The sequence below is a fragment of the Mastomys coucha genome, unplaced genomic scaffold (assembly GCF_008632895.1).
Source record: "Mastomys coucha isolate ucsf_1 unplaced genomic scaffold, UCSF_Mcou_1 pScaffold21, whole genome shotgun sequence".
Lineage (NCBI taxonomy): Eukaryota > Metazoa > Chordata > Mammalia > Rodentia > Muridae > Mastomys > Mastomys coucha.
Genome location: NW_022196904.1, coordinates 131,848,357 through 131,867,506, shown reverse-complemented (window position 1 = coordinate 131,867,506; position 19,150 = coordinate 131,848,357). Strand labels below are relative to the sequence as shown.

General features: G+C 47.3%; 1 protein-coding gene across 8 annotated transcripts in view; it reads left to right on the top strand.

Moving 5' to 3' along the window:
* LOC116103247 (insulin-2) overlaps positions 1–19,150 on the top strand; it is a 43,216-nt gene that overhangs the window by 20,782 nt on the left and 3,284 nt on the right. For 5 of the 8 annotated variants that reach the window (XM_031388943.1, XM_031388945.1, XM_031388944.1 and 2 more), the window contains one exon: positions 10,187–10,387. In XM_031388943.1, coding sequence (XP_031244803.1) covers positions 10,201–10,387 — 187 coding nt within the window. In that variant the 5' untranslated portion in view covers positions 10,187–10,200. Of the gene's footprint in view, positions 1–8,346; positions 8,611–10,186; positions 10,388–10,884; positions 11,092–19,150 lie in introns of those variants that run through there. The other 3 variants (XM_031388950.1, XM_031388949.1, XM_031388946.1) reach the window with 3 other exon arrangements.

Here is a 19,150-nt window from a genome sequence, read left to right as displayed (position 1 = left end):
CTTCGTCTCCATGGAGATGCTGGGCTAAGCATTTGGAAACATTTAGAATATGGGGGAAAACTTACCGACCGTGACAACTTGGTAAGATCTTAGACACTAATAGAACCTGCCTTAGACGCTAGTAAGAATCTAAAAAACCCTCAGGCCCCAGTGACAACCTGAGAAGGCCTTGGGCCCATGTGCGAACCTGTAAAACCTTAAAATCCACTGACAGCATGGGAAAGACCTTAGGCCCCATTGAGACCCTCAGGAATCCTTTAAGCTCCAAGGAGAATCTGTAGAATATTTTAGGCCACAGTGAGAATTTGGAAAATGCCTTATGCTTCAATGAAACTTTGAGGAAGGCCTTGGATTATGGTAAGAACCTGGGGAAGGCCTTAAGTATCAGTGAGAATGTGCAGAAAGTTTCTCCACCGTGAAAACCTGAGGAAGGAATTCAGACCCAGTGAAAACTTTTAAAAGGACTTATAGAACCTGTGAGATGTTGGAAACATTCTTTGACATGAGAGAGACCCTGGGTCTCATTAAGCTCTGGTGAAAATGTGAGAAAAGCCTTACGACCCCATGAGAATCTGTGTAGGCCTCAGGTGCTAGTGATAACCTGTAGAAGGCTTTAAACACTGGTGAGAATCTTAGAGGTTCTCTGTATAGCCCTGGCTGACCTGGAACTCACTCTGTAGACCAGGCTGGCCTCGAACTCAGAAATCTGCCTGCCTCTGCCTCCCAAGTGCTGGGATTAAAGGCAAGTGCCACCACCGCCAGGCTTTGCTGTGTATTTTAATGCTAAGTGTAGGCCCCCAAGACTTAGTTGCCCCCCGGGGTTATTTGTGATTGCTGAATAAAAATGCTGACAGCCAATGGCTGGGCAGGAGAGACATAGGCAGGGTTTAGTTTTTCCAGGCTTGTGTTCAGAGAAGAACCATAGTGGGGTGAAGGAACAAGAGGAAAAAGTTGCCAAGGGTTAGGAGTCAAGAACACATGGCCCCAAGGACTGCCTAATTGGAGTTAAGAGCAACCCAGATGAAACATAGTAATAACTCAGGGTTATCGATAGGAAATAGATCTTAATAGCATAGATGGTAGATATCTGCCCAGCTCTTGTGCTGTTCAAGGTTTATTGTAAGTATAAAGGTTGTGTGTGTCTTTTATCTGGGAACTAAATGGTTAAAGGCAGGGTAGAAGCCCCAGGGTTGTAAAATGTTCTACAAAAGACTTTAGCCCCTTTGCATTCCTGAAGAATGCTATAAGCCTCAATGAGAAACTTGGCAAAGCTTTAAGACTCAGTAAGAACACAGGGAAGGCCTTAGACACCAGTGAGAGCCTGTGGTATGTTTAGGGTGAGAACCTAGAGAAGGCCTTAAGTCGCAGTCAGAACCTACAGAAGGTATTATGATCCAGTGACAATGTGGGGCAGGTTTTTGGCCTCAGTGATTCTTGGAGTAAGCTTTAGATCAAGTGAGAATCTAAAGAAGGCCTCAAACCCCAATGACAATCTGTAGATGGTTTTAGACCCACAGGGAGAACTTGTAGAAAGGTCTTCAGACCCACTAAAATATGTCAAGGCCTTATAGGTCTTCTGAAAATTTGGAAAATATTTGGACCCATTGAGACTCTGGGTAATACCCGTGGCTCCAATTAGAATCTGAGCAAGGCCTTAGGACATATTGAGAAAATAGGGAAGGCTTTAAAGCCCAGTGACAACCTTGGAAGCCCTTAGGCCCCAGTGACAACCTTGGAAGCCCTTAGGCCCCAGTGAGAACCTATAGAAGGCTTTAGGCCCCAGTGAGAACCTTGGAAGCCCTTAGGCCCCAGTGAGAACCTATAGAAGGCTTTAGGCCCCAGTGAGAACCTTGGAAGCCCTTAGGCCCCAGTGAGAACCTGTAGAAGGCTTTAGGCCCCAGTGAGAACCTTGGAAGCCTGTAGGCCCCAGTGAGAACCTTGGAAGCCTGTAGGCCCCAGTGAGAACCTGTAGAGGGTTTTAGGCCACAGTAAGAACACGGGAAAGCCATTCAGACCTAGTGAAAATATGTTAAAGCCCTTTTTTTACCTGTAAGAACTTGAGAAATTTTAGGCACCAGAATAACCCTGAGTAATATGTTAGACTCCTTTGTAAGCCTGGGCAAGGCTTTACAACCCATTGAGAACAGAGAGAAAGTCTTTAACAGCAGGCAATCTAGGAAGACTTTGGGCCAAGAGATAACCAGCTGTAGGCCCTTTACAACAGTGACAATCTGAGAAGGCCTCAGGCCCCCTTGGTAACCTGGATAAACTTTAAGATCCAGTGAGACCATGGAAAGGACCTTAGGTCCCACTGAGACCCTGAGCAATGCTGTAGGCTCCAATGAGAACCTGGGCAAAGATTTAAGAGCCAGGAAGAACATGGGAAAAACCTTAGATCTCAGTTACAACCTGGGGTGGCCTTATTCTTTAGTGAGAACCTATAGAAAGTTTTAAGCTCCGGGGAATTGTTAGGGAAGGCCTAAGACCTAAGTGGGACTTTGGGGATGGCTTTAGATACCTGTGAGAACCTAGAGAAGGCCTTGAATCCCAGCAAGAAGATATAGAAGAGTTTATGCCAGCGTGAGAATATGGGGAAAGTCTTCAGATCCCATGTGTCTTAGTCAGTGTTCTGTTGCTTTGAAAAGACCATGTCAATGCTTATAAAACAAAGCATTTAATTGGGTTGCTTACATTTTCAGAGATTTAACCCATTATTTTCACAGTCTGAAGCATGGTGGCACACAGGTAGATGTGGTAGATGAGAGTTCTCTTAGCATCTGTGAACAGAAGAAGGAGAGTGTCACTGAGCCTAGCTTGGACTTTTGAAAATCTCCAAGCCTACCCTTCCTTAGTAACACATCCTCCAACACTACATACCTCCACACCTATTCTAACAAACCTATAACCCTAATCCTTTCAAATAGTAACACTCCATTGTAACTAAGCATTCAAACCATTCTTATTCAAACCATCACATAGTGAAAACCCATTGAAAGTTTTGAAGACCTTGTAAGAACTAGGAAACAGTAACTTTTATTCTCTTGCTATAATTGCCCTCTCCCAGGTTTACTGCCTCCATCTGCTAAGCTTGGCCTAGTCCTGGAAGTTTCTAGCCTCCATACAATCTAATTTAGGCATAGAATGTTTCTTGCCTCTGAGACTTGCTGCCTTTCCAGCTCTTTCTGAGCTCTGGCTAGCTAGTGAACTCACCTCTTCTAACTCAAAACTTCTCTCTATACTAACTGATTCAATCTAGCTACTCTATCCCAGCCTCTCCTGAATTGCTCTGCTTGTCCTCATACTAACATTGGCAATATGTTCTCATCTTCTGGCTCCTTCTCCTTCTCTGGCTTGTCTGTCTTTACCTGTACCTAGTTTGTTCTTCTCTTTAAATCATGTGCCTGTACAACTGTCCCAGTAAAAGTGCCTCCTTCCTTTCTTTTTCTCTGTACTGCTTTCTCTTAAGTAGCTTCCCTTTCCTCTCTCCTCTCATGAGGATTGGGCATATCCTTTATTTTTTTTTCAGTAAATAACACAGACTCTTGATTCGAATCATGATCAAATATCCTGCATCAAGGGAACACTTTTAGGCCACAAGGGAACAAGTGAGACCCTAGGTAATGCCTTAGGTACCAGTAAGAACATGAGCAAGGCTTTAAAAACTAGTGTTTTAAGTGTGTAGGTTTAGATTTTTCCAAACCTACTTTAATAAGGATTCTTAAACACTTCAACCTCCCTTCTAGCCCACCAGAGGTCGTTAGGACAAAGGGAAGGGGGACCTGTTTAGAAATAGTACTTTGGGGATGATTCCAGTCTCCATTGTAAGGATATCAGCAGTTCAGTCCACTAGTAAACCACCAAACACGAATCAACAGCTGCAATCCAGTCCACTCAACAGACACCACACATGAATCAACAAGGGCAGTTTTCTCCAGAGGAAACTGAGACTCTACCATCCAAAAGAAACTGGGAGGCTCCACCAGTCAGCCTGAGTCTGTGGAAGTCTCTTGGAAGCCAAGGGAATATCATGAGAAGTCCTTTAGTGAGTTACTTTCTATAAAGTCGCGACAAACAAAGATCAGCAAGGCAAGGTGAACCAAAATACATGCATACTGTCAGCAAAGACTAACAAAACAGGGTAAGGCAAACCAAGGCACAGAGCCTTATCCTACCATCTGTGGTCATGTTTATGTTCTTTCTTTCTAAACATCACTTGTCTTTTTACGTGTCTACCTCAGCAGAACATCTCACCTGTGTCTGCTTTAGCAAAACATCCTTTCACCTGTTTTCCCCCATGCAAAACATCATTATGACCTGAAGTATCTGGTATCCCAAAACAAAAAACAAAACAAAAACAAGAACAAACAAACAAAACCAGAAATTTCCACTTTCTAGTGACAACCTGGGAAACCCTTAGGCCTCAATGAGAACCTGTTTAAAGTTTTAGAACCCAGTGAGACCCTGAAAAAGGCCTTAGGCCTCAGTGAGATTTTGGAAAAGTCTTTGGGTCCCAGTGGAAACCTGGAGAAGCTCTTAGGCATCAGTGAGAACCTGGTTACAGAGTGAGAACACTGGAAAGGCCTAGAGACCCAGTAAAAATGGTTAAAGGCCTGTGAAAATTTGAGAAAATTTTAGACATCAGTGAGACCCTGGTTATACTTTAGGCACATCGAGATCCTGTGTAATGCCTTAGGCTTCAGTGAGAACCTGGGCAAGGCTTTAAGGCTTTAAGGCTTTAAGTGAGAACATAAGGGAGGCCTTACACCCCAGTGTCAACCTGGGAAGAACTTAGGTCACCATGTGAACTTGTGGAAGAGGTTTTCGGCCTCAGTGAGTACCAGGAAAAGACTATATGCCTCATTGAGACCCTGATGAGTACTTAAAACCCAGTGAGAACCTGGGAAAGGCCTTAGGTCCTAGAAGATAACCTAGGAAGTTTCTCCTTAGACCCTGGAGAAAGCCCTAGACCCCAGCAAGTACCAGGAGAAGGCCTTCCTTCAGTCCCAGTGAGATTATGGAGAAGACCTTATGTCCTGAGAGAAGTCTTATGACTCAGTGAAGACCTGGTGAAAATGTTAGGCCCCAGTGGGGATGGGGATGTAATATAGCCATTAGGCCATAGTGAAAACCTGGGGATAGCCGTAGACCACAGTAAGTACCAGCAGAAAGTCTTGGCCAGTCAGAAACTGGGAAGACCTTAGGACCCACTGAGAATATGCAAAAGACCTTAAGTGCAATGACTCCTGGCATAAGATCTTAGTCTTCTGTGTTACATTGGATAATTCCTCAGTATCTATGTGGTCCTGGAGAAATTTGCAGTCTCCATTGTAAACTTGAAGGGTTGGAGGCCCCTGTTAGACACTATGGAAGGCCTGGATCCTAGAGAGATACTGGAAAGACCTTAAGCCACAGAAAGACCCTGAGGAAAACCTTGACCTCAGTGAGACCCTGGTAAAGTACTTGAACCCTAGAAAGATTCTGGAGATGTCTTATAAACAAGACAAACCCTGTAAAGGGCTTTATATTCCAGAAAGACCCTAGTAAATGCCTTACATCCCCAGAGAGACCATAGAAAGATCTTGAGCCCAGTGAGACCCTGGGAAATCCTTATTCTTGACTGAAACTCTGGGAAGCTCTTAAGTGCAAATCAAACTTCAAGTAAGACCTTAGGTCCCAATAATAGCATAGGGAAAGCATAAGGCAAGTTTAGACCCTGGAGACAGCTTTAGAACCCACTGTGACTCCAGGGAAGACCTGGGATCCCAATGAGACTCCGAGGAAGACCTCAAGCCCTAGTCAGTTCCAGGAAAAAAGCTTCAAGGCCCAATGATAAACTACGGAAGGCCTTAGCAAACTCAGTCATCCGAACTAGTGAAAGCTTTACAACCCAGTGAGAACCTGGGCAAAACCTTAATAAGACCCAGTTAGAATCTGGGAAAGCATTAAGAACTCAATGTTGTTATTAACTCACTCTGATAGGGCTTCAGACCAGAGAAAACCTACCTACAAAGGTCTTAGGCCCTAGTGAAAACTTAGAAATACCTTGGGCCCTAGTACAAATCTGGGAAGACCTTAGGCCCAATAAAGACACAGGGAAGGCCTTAGACCCAATTAGAACCTGGTAAAAGCATTAATCCCCAGTGAGAACCTAGGGAAAGCCTGCTACCCCAGTAAATACCACGATAAGGCCTTAGGCCCCAGTCAGAACCTGAGAACATCTTAGATAGCCTGAGAGAATATGGGAAAAGTCTAAGATAGAATGATGTCTGGTGAAAGACCTTAGTCCTCAGTGATAGTTTAGGTAAGTCCAAGGTCTCACAGAAATTCTCAGCCCCCATTATGATTCTTGGAGGACTGTAGGGTCCTTGGAAAACTTAGGTAAGGCCTGTGCCCCAGTAAGACACTGGAAAGGCCTTCTGCCATAGTGACTTTAAGGAAACCTTTGGACTTAGTGAGACCCTGCTAAGAACCCATTTAGACTTTGGTGATAACTATTGGCCACAGTAAGACCCTGAGGAAAGCCTCTGGCTACAGTAAGGCTTTAAGAAAAGCCATTGTCTTCAATAAGTTCCTGCAGAAAATCTTAGGCCCCATGAAACCTTGCCAAGCCCTGGGCCCAGTGAGTTTCTGTGGAAGGTGTTAGGTTGAGACTGTGAAGATGTCCTTTGACTCCCATTCAGTCACTAAAACAACACAGGGCCTAATAAGTCCATCTGTAAGTTTTACGGCTATGTGAGACTCTTAGGAAAGTTTTAGGCCCTTAAGAAGTACTTACATCTGAGCATAACAAGATGTTTCTGCTTGTAATGGTGTCTGCTACCAAGCCTGATGCCTTCCTGTGCCTGCCTCTAGGACTCATTTTGTGGAAAGAGGGACTCATGCCCTGTGGATTGTCATTTGACTTCCATATTTGTAAGGAAACAAACTAATCAATTAATTAAAATATAGATATAAAAGAAGAAAAGCAGAGACTTCAGACAAGTCTATGAGCTTTCCTTAGGCCATGGGGACCTTAGGCTATAAAATCTAGTGAGACGATGGTGAAGGCTTCTAGCCCATGGATACTCTAGAGAAATCTTCCTCCCCAATGAGACACATGTATAGTGTTTGGGTATTGCCCCGATTCTGGAAAGTTCTCATGCTTCACTGAGGCCTTAGAAAAGGTTGTGAACCTACTAAAGACCCTGAGATGGGTGGGAGGATCTTTTGCACAGTGTAGAAGGGCCTCAGACCTCAGAAACTCTTAACAAATCCTTGAGCCCCACCAAGACCTGGAGGAGAGCCTGGAACCATTTTAAAACTTGAGCAAGGTCTTCAACTCCATATGACCCTGAGGAAGACTGGCCTTTCCTGAGATCCAAGGGAAGTTCTTAACCCCACTGAAATGCCAAGGCTTTAGGTCCTTTTGGGCTCTGGGGAAGTCTGTGAATCACAAGACACTAGTGGGAGTTTAGAGAGAGCCATGAACCTTGCTGAGTGCCCAGAGAAGGTATAGGCATCATTAAGAATCTGGGACTCTGAGACAGAGAGTAAGATCCTCTAAAAACCTCAAGAACACAGGGGACTGTGCTGAGACCCTTCTCAAAGCAGTACACCACATTGAGATCTCTGGTTCTCTGTTCCTTTGAGAGTTTGAGAGATACTGTGGACCCCCAATAACCATGGGGGAGATCTTAGGGTTCACTGAGCCCCTGGTGTGATGACTTGAGTGTGAGACTTCCCCAACAGACTTGTGTGTTTGGACACTTGGTCTCCAGCATGCGGTGCTGTTCTGGGAGACTGTGAAAATTTTTCTACATGGGTCCTAGCTGATTGATACACAAAGGGCCATAAGAGTGAGTGTTAGGGTTATAGGCCAACAAGCCCTGCTTCTGGTCTGAGTCTGCTTCCGGGCCAGCACCTCTGCAAACTTCTTCTTCCACAGACAGGCCAACTTCAGCCACCATAACTTCTGCTCCATGATGGGCCATGAGCTGAAATAAAACCTTTCCTTCCCAAAGTTGCTTCTTTGGGGGGGATTCAGTCACAGGGATGTAGGAAAGGCACTACCTTGGGCAGAAAGAGTTAAGTCTGTTAAGATCTTGGGAAATCAGTGAGCCCCACTGAGGTCCTATAGAGGGCCCTAAGCTCCCTTGGGATCCTCGGGAATGCCATGACTTTGGATGAGAGCCAGGGAGGCAGTGTGAGTTCTGCCGAGTTCCCAAGCAGACTGGGTTTCACTAACATCTGGAGAGAGCCTAAGTCCCTTTAGTACCCTGGGGAAACTGTAAGAGTTTGAAAGAGTGGTGATATGGCAGGACCATGATGAGACTCCGAGGGAGACTGTAAGCTCCAAACGTGCCTAGAGAAGGTCTTAACCCCACTGAGAAACTGGAGCTGTCTCTGGGTGCCCTTGCCTTTCAGGGTACTCTAAAACCTCAAAGAGACTCTGGAGATGACATCTGCTCAGCTGAGACTCTAGGGAGAGCCCAGAACCACAAAGAAACTTTCATGGAGGAGAGAAATGGGGAGGTGGGGTTGTTGCTGAGCCATGCGAAGCTTCAAGGAAGGCCTTAAACCACAGGGAGACTCTGAAATAGACTGTGAGCCCTGCTGCAACCTTGGGATGGGGTAAGCCTGTTGCAGCATTAGTGTATCCATGAACTCCTTTAAGATACAAGCTATGTGTTATTCCTCATGGAGACCCTGGAGAGTCTGGAGCTCCCATGATGTTCCTGTGGAGGCTTTAAAGTCCTGTGGGGATGCTCAGGGTTGTCTCTGCATGTCACTGAGACCTCAGAAAGAATTTAAATATCACAGAAAAAAAAATAAAGAAGACCTTAAGCCTTTTTAAGTTCCCAAGGAGAGCCGGAAGTGGTGGTATGTAGCTGAATTTGGGAGAATGGGGCAAAAAGACTGAGTTTAAAATGAGCCTAGCTACACTTCAAGGCTCCTTTCTCAAAAGAAAAAGCTCCTAGGGAAGTTGGAGCTCCAGTGAGACCCCCAGCAAGGCCCTCTGGTCTCCTGAGGACACCCCTCCACACTGCCTGGTCTTTCTACCCCATCCTGCCTGAGCTCCTTACCTGCTCTCCTCTTGCATTCATGTATCTTCTGCTACAGTGGGTCCACTATAGTGTCCCAGGTACCCAGAGTGCGAATGGCTGCAGCACTTTCTGGGGGACAAGGAGCAGAGAGCAAGGGGCCCACAGTTCGAGTCTAGTGGCTGTAAAGCCCTGCATAGGGTAGAGTTCTAGTTCATGCAACGACACCGAGGGGGTTTTGCTGGTTGCCTGGGGAACAAGGCAGTGTCAAATCAGGAACAGAAAGAGTCGAGGAACCCCCAACCACTCCAAGTGGAGGCTAAGAAAGGTTTTGGAGTTGGGGTAGAGCATGAACTAAGAGATGGAGACAGCCAGCTCTGAGCTCTGAAGCAAGTATTACTTGTGGGGACTTGCTGGCCTTCAGGTGCTTATCTTGCCTTATTGATACTGCAGGAGAATGTAGCACAGGGCTTCAGCCCAGCTAACCCCCAAGTGGGCTATAGAAGGAGAGATAGAGAAGGGACCATTAAGTATCTTGCTGCCTGAGTTCTGCTTTCCTTCTATCTCTGAGGGTAAGCTGGGGTCTCAGCTGGGGTAAAGACCCAGATATCAATGGGAGCTGTGAAACAGTCCAAGGGACAAAGATACTAGGTCCCCAACAACTGCAGCTTCCTGGGGAATGATGTGGAAAAATGCTCATCCAAGGACAAAGAAGGCCTTACCCTCTCTGGGACAATGTCCCCTGCTGTGAACTGGTTCATCAGGCCATGAGAGCCCCTTGTTAAGACTCTAATTACTCCAGGGCTAAGTAGAGGTGATGACGTCCAATGAGTGCTTTCTGCAGACCTAGCACCAGGCAAATGTTTGGAAACTGCAACTTCAGCCCCTCTGGCCATCTGCTGACCCACCTCACCTGGAGCCCTTAATGGGCCAAACAGCAAAGTCCAGGGGGGGCAGAGAGGAGGTGTTTTGGACTATAAAGCTAGTGGGGACCTAGTAACCCCCAGCCCTAAGTGACCGGCAACAATCAGAGACCATCAGCAAGCAGGTTTGTATTCTCCTCGGTGGGCCTAGTTCCCCAGCCAAGACCTCAGGGATTTGAGGGAGGATGTAGGCTCTTCTCTTATGTGGAACTTTTGCTAGCCTCAACCCAACCTATCTTCCAGGTTATTGTTCCAACATGACCATGTGGATGCGCTTCCTGCCCCTGCTGGCCCTGCTCTTCCTCTGGGAGCCCCACCCTGCCCAGGCATTTGTCAAACAGCACCTTTGTGGTTCCCACCTGGTGGAGGCTCTCTACCTGGTGTGTGGGGAGCGTGGCTTCTTCTACACACCTGTGTCCCGCCGTGAAGTGGAGGACCCACAAGGTGAGTTCTGCCTCTGAATTCTATCCCCAGTGCTAACTATTCTGGTTTTCTTCAGCCTTGGGACCTTGTAAATTATGTCCTGGGTGTGGAGGGTCTCAGGGTAATCAGGGAGTTGGGGCACGTTTCTGGGGGGCAGCTAGACATATGCAAACATGGCAGCTGCCAGGAATGAGTAAGAATCCTGCCTTAAGGTTCCTAGGTGGCAGTAACTTGGGACATGTGGCTAGGTCCCAGGATAGGTACCTATTTGAGGTCCCCATAGAGCACTACACTGACTGAAGGTGTGTAGGCTTTGGAGCCCCATGTGTCCATCCATGACCAGTGTCATGTCTCATGGGCATGCAACCCCTGCCACTTTTGCTGACTTAGCAGGAGATGAGGTGAGAGGAAGCCTGGGGTAGTCAGGGGGTTGCTCAGCTACTCCTGACTGGCTTGTCCTATGTGTCTTTGCTTCTGTGCTGCTGATGCTCTGGCCTGACCTGACACAACCTCCCTAGCAGTGGCACAACTGGAGCTGGGTGGAGGCCCGGGGGCAGGTGACCTTCAGACCTTGGCACTGGAGGTGGCCCGGCAGAAGCGCGGCATTGTGGATCAGTGCTGCACCAGCATCTGCTCCCTCTACCAGCTGGAGAACTACTGCAACTAAGTCCACCACTACCCAACCTACCCCTCTGCAATGAATAAAAACCTTTGAATGAGCACTACAAGTTGTGTGTACATGCATGTGCATATATGGGGTAGGGAATCATAAGTGGGGCTGGCTGGGGTAGCCACAGCTTAATCTATCTATCTACCTGGCCACAATAGCCCCTAAAGGGTCTACTCAAGACTTCTCTCTGCATCCCCAGTTTTCTTCTGGCTCCCTGGGCACCTCCTACAGGTGCCTGTTAGACCAAACTGGAACATAGACAGTTCATTCCCCAAGATAGCCAACACCTTCAGGTAGCCCTTAACCCCCACCCTGAGTTGTCTGGGAGGACCATGATCCCCACCCCCAATGCTTTTAGCTGGATAGAGAAGAGCTAGAAGTCTTTGGAAAGCATGGGTGATGGCAGCTAGGAGCTGATAATTCGTTGTTCTATAGCCCTGGATCCTCAAGGGCCCCAGAGAACTTTTATAAGAAAAAGGACCAAAATATTCCAACAACAGCTCCCACCTAGCCTTCCTGAGTTCTTTTTCCAGAGCTATTTTAGATGGAATCTCTGAATAGGTAGAAACTGGGCTTGGGTCCTTGATCTGGAAGGCCATGGAGGGCATTTCTTTCTTCCTTCCTGTCTTCCTTATTTCCTTCCTTCCTTCCTTTCTGTTTGTTTTTCGAGATAGGGTTTCGATGTATAGTCCTGGCTGTCCTGGAACTCACTCTGTAGACCAGGCTGGCTTCAAACTCAGAAATCCACCTGTCTGCCTCCCAAGTGCAGGGATTAAAGGCGTTCACCACCACTGCCTGGCTATGGAGGACATTTTCAAAGAACTTATCCCAGCTCTGGGAAGACAGAAAACAGTCCCAACTGCTCTCAGACTATTCAAGTGATTCTTAGTGCTCTGAACAAGACAGGCATCCCACATGGGTGGAATGACATACTGAAGGATTCCCATAAGCACTGGGCAGGAGCAAGAACTCCACTTCTCAGAAATGGCCAGTTGTGAGTTCTAAGCAAGGTGGCCATGAGGGAGGCCTAGGGCTGGGGTCTCCTATCACTTCTCAGCCCCTTCTTCCAGCTAGGTAGGGTCTCTCATCAGATTCCTTTAACCTGACTGCTTGGTAGTCCCCTAGAAATATTCTCAGTTCTAAAGAAAAGCCACAAAACAACTAGGTCTTTGGGGAATCTCAACAGAGTGCCTCTCTTTCACACTCTGAGCCCAGGTTGGGTGCCAACTGTCTGGCAGATGAGAGCTTAGGGGCCTAGGGTGATTCTGGTCACCCCAAAGGCTGGCTGACCTGCCTGCCACCCAAGCCAAACCAATCTGTGTCTTCCTCGAAGCTCGGCCTAGAACCAGGGTGGCAAGCCTCTGAACTAGACATAGGCCTTCCTGCTGGTACTTGGTGGCTGGGAAGCTAAGAACCCCTTCCCGGTCACTCCCTTTCTGTGACAATACCACAGGCCCATCTAGAAAAATGTCACAGGGCCCTAGCAGGCCATGATCCTGAGAAAGGAAGGCCAGAAGTGAGCATGATGGATGAGTGGATGGATGGACACTAGACCCAAAAGAAGAAAGAGGAGCCTGGGGTCTTTCTATGGAACTCCCCAGCAGTCAGTTAGCACAGCCTATGGTGTGGTACCCTGCTAAGGTGGAGGTATGTGAACCTCTGCAGAGCAAGAGCGGAAGCAGGGGCTGAAAAGTGGGATGATTGGGTCTATCGAGCCTCCAGAAAGCCACTGGCTGTGGCTGCCTGGGTCTTGGGTGGGAGAGCAGATAGGCCACTGCACTGTTCAAGTGCCACAAACTCTCTGGAGGGCATATGAGTCATAAGTGAAGGGAACAGAAATCTTTGGGTCCTTGGGTCTTGTGGGGCAAGCCAAGCTTCTCAGGAAATGCAGTGGACTAGCGCTACGGGGTTCTGGGAGCACAGAAGTATGGTCCAGATATCCAGATTCCTATCTATGGATTCATTCCTGCAACCTTTGACTCAGGCCTCAAGGGAGAGGCAGGTTTCCCCCAGGACCCTTAAACCTGCTCAGGCTGAGGCATATGCCCCGTGCCTTCCTGAGGCATCCTGAAATTCTAGTTTAGGGCTCTCCTTCCTACTGGCCTTGAGGAGAGGAAACAAAATACTAGAGATGGGCATGTGCTGTTTCTTAGTCCCTCCAGGAGTGGACAAGAAGCAGCCACTCAAACTGAACCAGTGCCCAGGGAGCAGAGGTCGAATCAAACTCAGTCATTGATCAGCATCACCCTGGGTGCTAACCCCAGACATCCCAGCCAGAGGATTTCAGATGTTCCTTTAAGCCTCAAGTCGCCCCATGGAGGTCAGTCCTAGACCTGGCTCAGGTACTCCTGCTGGCCTTGCTGAAACCCTTCAGCACAGCCCCACAGCACAGGCACTCCTTCCTGCCCTTGGAACCAGGGCTCCCCTTGTCCATGGGGTCTGCAGTGATAATCATGTTTACCCAGCTAGCGGTGTTGTTGCTTTGGTATTTGAGCTGTGGCTGTGTCTTATGGGGACCTGCTCCCTAACAACCCCCAGCCCTGCTGGAGCACCTCGTCACCTCTGCCTACCATCTGGAGGGCCAGTATACCTGTGTTGTATTCTTGCCTGGGTTGATGAGGCAGTTCAGCTCCATATATATAGGATATATATGGGATGGAGAGACTCATATTAATACTACACATGGGGAGACTAAGGTTCAGAGCCAGGGCAGCCACTCTTCTGCTCTCCTCATGGCTAGGCTACTCACAGTATAAGTTCCCTGACACCTAATACTGTCTTCCAATGTAGCTGACTCAAAGTTGGCTCCCCCAGATTGCATTATCTCTGAGCACAAATGAGCTGGCACCTCAGCCTAGCCCCAGGGACTGTATTTGCTTTCTCACATTATAAATAAATGTTAACTGTACTCATGTTCTCTCAGGCTGAACAAGCCCTGAGTGATATGAGAGGTGGGGTCAGGGATGCTGAGGTCTGTTTTTACCCTTTGAGATCCTTATACCCAGCAAGGTTCTGAACCAAGGAGTAGGAAGCCCTGGAGAACCAGGTAGCTCTTAAGTCAACCTACCCAGAAAAGTTGGCACTAGGTAGCATCAAGCACCAGTTGGTAGCTCTCTGTCCTGGTGAATGAGGGAGACCCCTGAGGAGCCTCCTACAAACTCCGATTGGCCATCCCTCCATGCAGATACCTACTGTTTTGGAGTAGACATTTGTGAAATCTGGATAACATAGCCAGAAATGGCTAGTCATAGAAACGTCCAGCAGAGGGCACCAAAACCTTGCTTTTGAAGTACTACAAGTCTGAAGGGCCTACCATAGGGGCTGCATAGTGTTGCTAACTTTGCTCCCCTACTGTCACAGGGACAAAGAGGGTTCTCAAGAAGCTGGCTGCCCTATATTATGGAGAGTATGAAGGTTGGGAAGGAAAGACTGGATGTGCACTTTGGGGGTTTAGGTCCTTTTAGATCCCCATGGAGAAGGATGAACAAATGTCCAGGCGTCTGCACCATTCCTAGAGTGTCTCAGGTTAGAGTCATCTTCTACCTGTCTAGAATTACAGCTGCCTAGAGGAGAGTGTAGCTAAGCAAACAGGCCAGGGGAGCAGATGGCCTGTTTCCAGCTGGGACTTTTGTGGTTCCCAGAGCCCTAGTGGACACAGACAGAGACAAGGGAGCCAGAGGATCCAGTAATCCCTCTCTTTGCTTGGAGTTTTCTTAGGCACACAGGCTGCAAGACAAAACTCTAGTTTTCACATGAAGTAGGGGCTACGGGGACCCCAGGGTGCAGGAAGCTTCACGCAGAGTCCATCTGGGACAGGGTCAGCTCTTTCCCATGTCTACCTTCCGCTCAGCACTGAGAAGGGAAGGTCAGTTTTTAAAAGAATGCTGGGGGTGGTGTAGCCAGGGATAGGAGAGCCGAAGAACAGTCTGGATGCCTTGTCTCTTTTCTCTTCCCCCCTCCAACTATTGTTTCTGGCTGGGCCACAGAACAGCAAAGGCAGATTCCTTCGAAAGTGAAGCTGTGGAGGTGACCCTGTGTGGTCCAATCATGCTGCTCCGGTGCCGAGTTACCCAGTGGCTTTGAGCCAACCCCCTTGGAGTCATTGGCTCACTGCCTGGCCCCCAGGTATCCTGCCCCCCCCCCCACCACCACCTTGGTACAAACACTTCACCTGTATCACCCTTCCGCTGCAGGTAGTCAGGACCCCGTGCCTGACCTGCAGACCCCTAAGGCAGACCCTGGAATCTGGGCCTAGGCTGAGCTACAGGATTACCAGCATGCCTCTCTCTCCAAGGAGGGCCTAGGCCAGGGCTCTTCAGACTGAAAGTTGTCATGGTGATGCATCACCCACTCAGTACTTCATCTACATGCTCAAAGTGACAAGATCCAGTTATCTGACCTCTGGGCTAAGGCCACCTACTCTGGTTGGCTGTGCCAGCCAAGTCCCAAAGGCCAGGTATGGCTCCCACCTGTGAACTAATGACAGACTCTTTACCATTTAACCAACAACAGAAGTATGTCTTAAAGCTGCCAAACCCGGAGGTCCACAGACACTCGTGTTTCCATGAAGCCTCATCCCTTAGAGTCCTGCGAAGCCTTTAGAGTCCTGCTGCTAGCAATGAGCCACATTCCACTAGGACCTCCCTCTGGCTCTCCCAGCCCATCTGTGTTTGTGGACAACAGAGCAGAGTCCCTCAGCCCTGCCAGCTTGCCGCTGTTCACGCTGAGGCCCTGGCACTCCCCCTCTGCTCTTCAAAGGCTACGCTGACTTAGAACTGAGTCCTGCTCCAGCTGTCTCCTCTCTCCTGTCCAATCCTTAAGACCCACGGTGACCTCGACTGCAGATGACCTGGAAGACTCCTCCTAGCTTCTATGGGCCCAGGTCCTGAGCATGGGTCAGCAACACCTGGTGACCCAACAGCAGTCAGAATGGGCCTGAGGACCAGAGGTAAACTGAGGCACCCAAATCTGTGCCCTGGCAAATGCTACCCGATCTTCCCCAGGCCAGCTTCAGCTGGCAGGACAAGGGAACCAGCAAAAGGTGAAGTGCCCCAACCTAGACCCAAATATTGAAGAGGAGATGGGAGGAGCTGGCTGAGTGGGAGAAAAGCTGACAGAGAACTAGTAAAGGAAGGATTCCCATATCCCAGCTCTAGCTGCACAGTCAGACCTTAAAATCAAGGAGGAGATGAGTGGGGAGGCTTCCTGAAGCAGTGTCCGTACTCTATAGTTTATAGCCTTGAGGTAAGTCTTCTCATATGGCCAGGCACTGCTATGAGCCTTGACTGGACTCATACTAAGTTCTTCTGTAAGGCCTTGCATATGAACTGGTCATGGCATAAGCAAAGGGATCTCTATAGCTACAAATTATACAAAAGGTATGTATTGAGGGTATAAAAAGTACCCTCAGCCTTCTTGGGTCAGTGGGCCTAAAGAATGAAAGCTAGTGAGTCAGGCTGGTAAGGACTAATGCCTTGGATCTGAGAGTCTCTGGCTTTCATCTTCTGGAGATAGCCCTGGCTCTCATGTGAGTATTGTGGAGAAGAGGAAAAACAAGCATACTTCTTGTATATACTCCCAACATAGCCATGGGTATATGGAAGGCACCATATTCTAAGGAACAGGGTCCCTTAGAGGTGGGGGATTGAGGCATCCACTCATCTTGAAGTGAATCAGGGAGAGAGGGTTTAGTCAAGAGTAAGCTCTTGGGATAGACCAGCTGTGCCATGTTCCAGACAAGGGTTCCCCTGATCCTGAGGTTCACTGTATATGTTGGGGCAAAAAGGTCTTTGCAGTTCTTTGAAGTCCTAGATCAGTACTCAAGACATCCCTAGCCAGAGTTCCACCCCAAATCCCAGAGTGCCCTCTGGAGTAAAGTTTTGTTTGAACAGGTACGGGTTCTAAACTGTTCCAAGTTCATTTCCACATGGTTCCATAAATAATCTACGGGGTTAGAAGGGAAAATGGAGGTTTAAGGTAGATTTATTGCCCAATGTAATGAGCAGAATAGGTATTTGAACCTAGACAGTCATTAGCCCCCTCCCTGTATACACTCTATTCCCATGTGACACCCAATGGGTAGAAGTATATAGAATGGACCTATTATCTCCAAGCAGAAGGTTTCCTGGGTCCTCAGCTATGGAGCTGTAGCTTTTGTGAAGGATGACTCAGCCTTGTCAGTCAGCCAAGGGGAAGATATAAATGTGCAAGGGTTATGGACAAGTTATGTGAGGTAGGATGAGAAGGTGTTTTTTTTTTTTTTCCTGTGCTATGGATCGAACACATACTTACAAAATTCCCTACCACTGAACTACATCCCCAGCCCCAACACCTTCCTTCTTCTTCTCTCCATTCCCAAGGCTTGGTAAAGCACCTTGTAGTTATGATTGTGAAGAGAGGTATGTTCTGAAGAGTCAGTGTAATTTCTTAAATGACCACCAGATGTCAAGCTCGAGCCGGGTTTGCAAATTCCCTTTTCAGGTGCAGGACGGTGGGGAAGCTAATGGGACTTAAGAACGGTGTTTAATCCACCCTTGTATGGTGGATACCCACAGACCCCACCTCTTATTTAGAATCCTAGAAAGAGTCTATAGTAAATTTATTTTAATATAAATATGACAAAGTTTTCTTAGAACTAAGTGGATAGTTCAAGGTGTTTGGGGTTCAGGCATCTTAGGACAGGACAATATGCAAAGAAAAGAATGCCTGATAAGATAGGGGAGGGGGAGCCTCAGACCCATGTACAAGACTACAAAACTCTCTTATATCATGATGCTATAAAAGGTCTCCTCTCTGTAGGGGGAAGAGTTACAGCTTTGCCTCTTACTGCTTCCCTTCCCTGAGTACCCCTAGATTCCTGCAATAAGAACTTTAGATTGTGGACTGTAGTTAAAGATATACCTATCAGATGTCAGCATGAAGCCACGATAGCAGTCCAGGAAGAAAAACTTGGTGCTGGGGATTTCTAGAAGCACTTCAGCTTTGTTTTCCATAAATGAGAGTCCAGGCAGATCCCCTGAATTAGATGACTCTCCTTTCCCCAAGCCTCAAGTGAATAGTTTTTGTTTGTTTGTTTGTTTGTTTCTGTGCTGTGTCTTCATAGTTACATCTCAATATTTGTTATTTTTTTAATCGTCCCTCCCTCCTGTGTCCCCTAGACTTTGTCCATGGAACATGAAATATAATTTTGAAAGGCTATGCCTTTCAAACTCTAACTCACTGATACTTTGTGCCCCATTCTTGCCTCAGAGGCACTATGGTTTAATTGCTCCTCCATGGGCACTTGTTACCTGCATTCTTCCCTTCCTTAAACAATCAGTGTTCTAAATAAAATAAAATAAAATAAAATAAAATAAAATAAAATAAAATAAAAATAACTCTGGGCCTATTCCAGGGGGAATTCAAGAGGATAGAGATTGGATTCATTTGAGAAAAATAAAGCTCTTCTTCTTTGGCTGTGACCTCTGGGATGTAGCCATTTTTTCCTTATAGCCCCTTATCCTTCTACCTGCTCAGAGGAACTTCCTTTTGTGAAGCTTCCATGGTATCTCTTCATGGGTTTGGAGAAAGCCTTTACTTTCCTCATGTCAACCTCTGGCTTAGTAAATCCCATCCAAACATTCTTAGAAGGTCTTAGTGGCAGCAGCTTGCAATGTTCAGTCATGTTGCAGTGGACAATAGAGGGCAGCACTTGTCACATACTTCTAGTCACAGGGCCCAGAGTAGGTCTAGAATCTTCACAAGGAAAAGTCTACCTTGCTCTAATAAGAGTGAAATGCCATCTGTTATGAATCCCATATATGATTTGGGGTCATCCACAAGCATAGTGAGAAATCCCACTTGCCCTTCTCCCATGGAATAGGATATCTGTATCATGCTGAGCTACCTCCATCAGATATAAATTGCCATAAAGTTTATCTTCCCCTACAGAAAGTCTCATTCTCCCTAAACATGCCTATCATAACCATTAAGTAAGTGACTTCAGGTAGAACTTGGACAACAAATGGAGAGGGAATAATTAAGTTTTAGCTTGGGTTGATAAGCTGAGTAAGAAAAAAAAAAGATTAGCTGGAATGCAAACGTGAAAAGGGTAGAAACTAGTGGGTTTCTTTCTT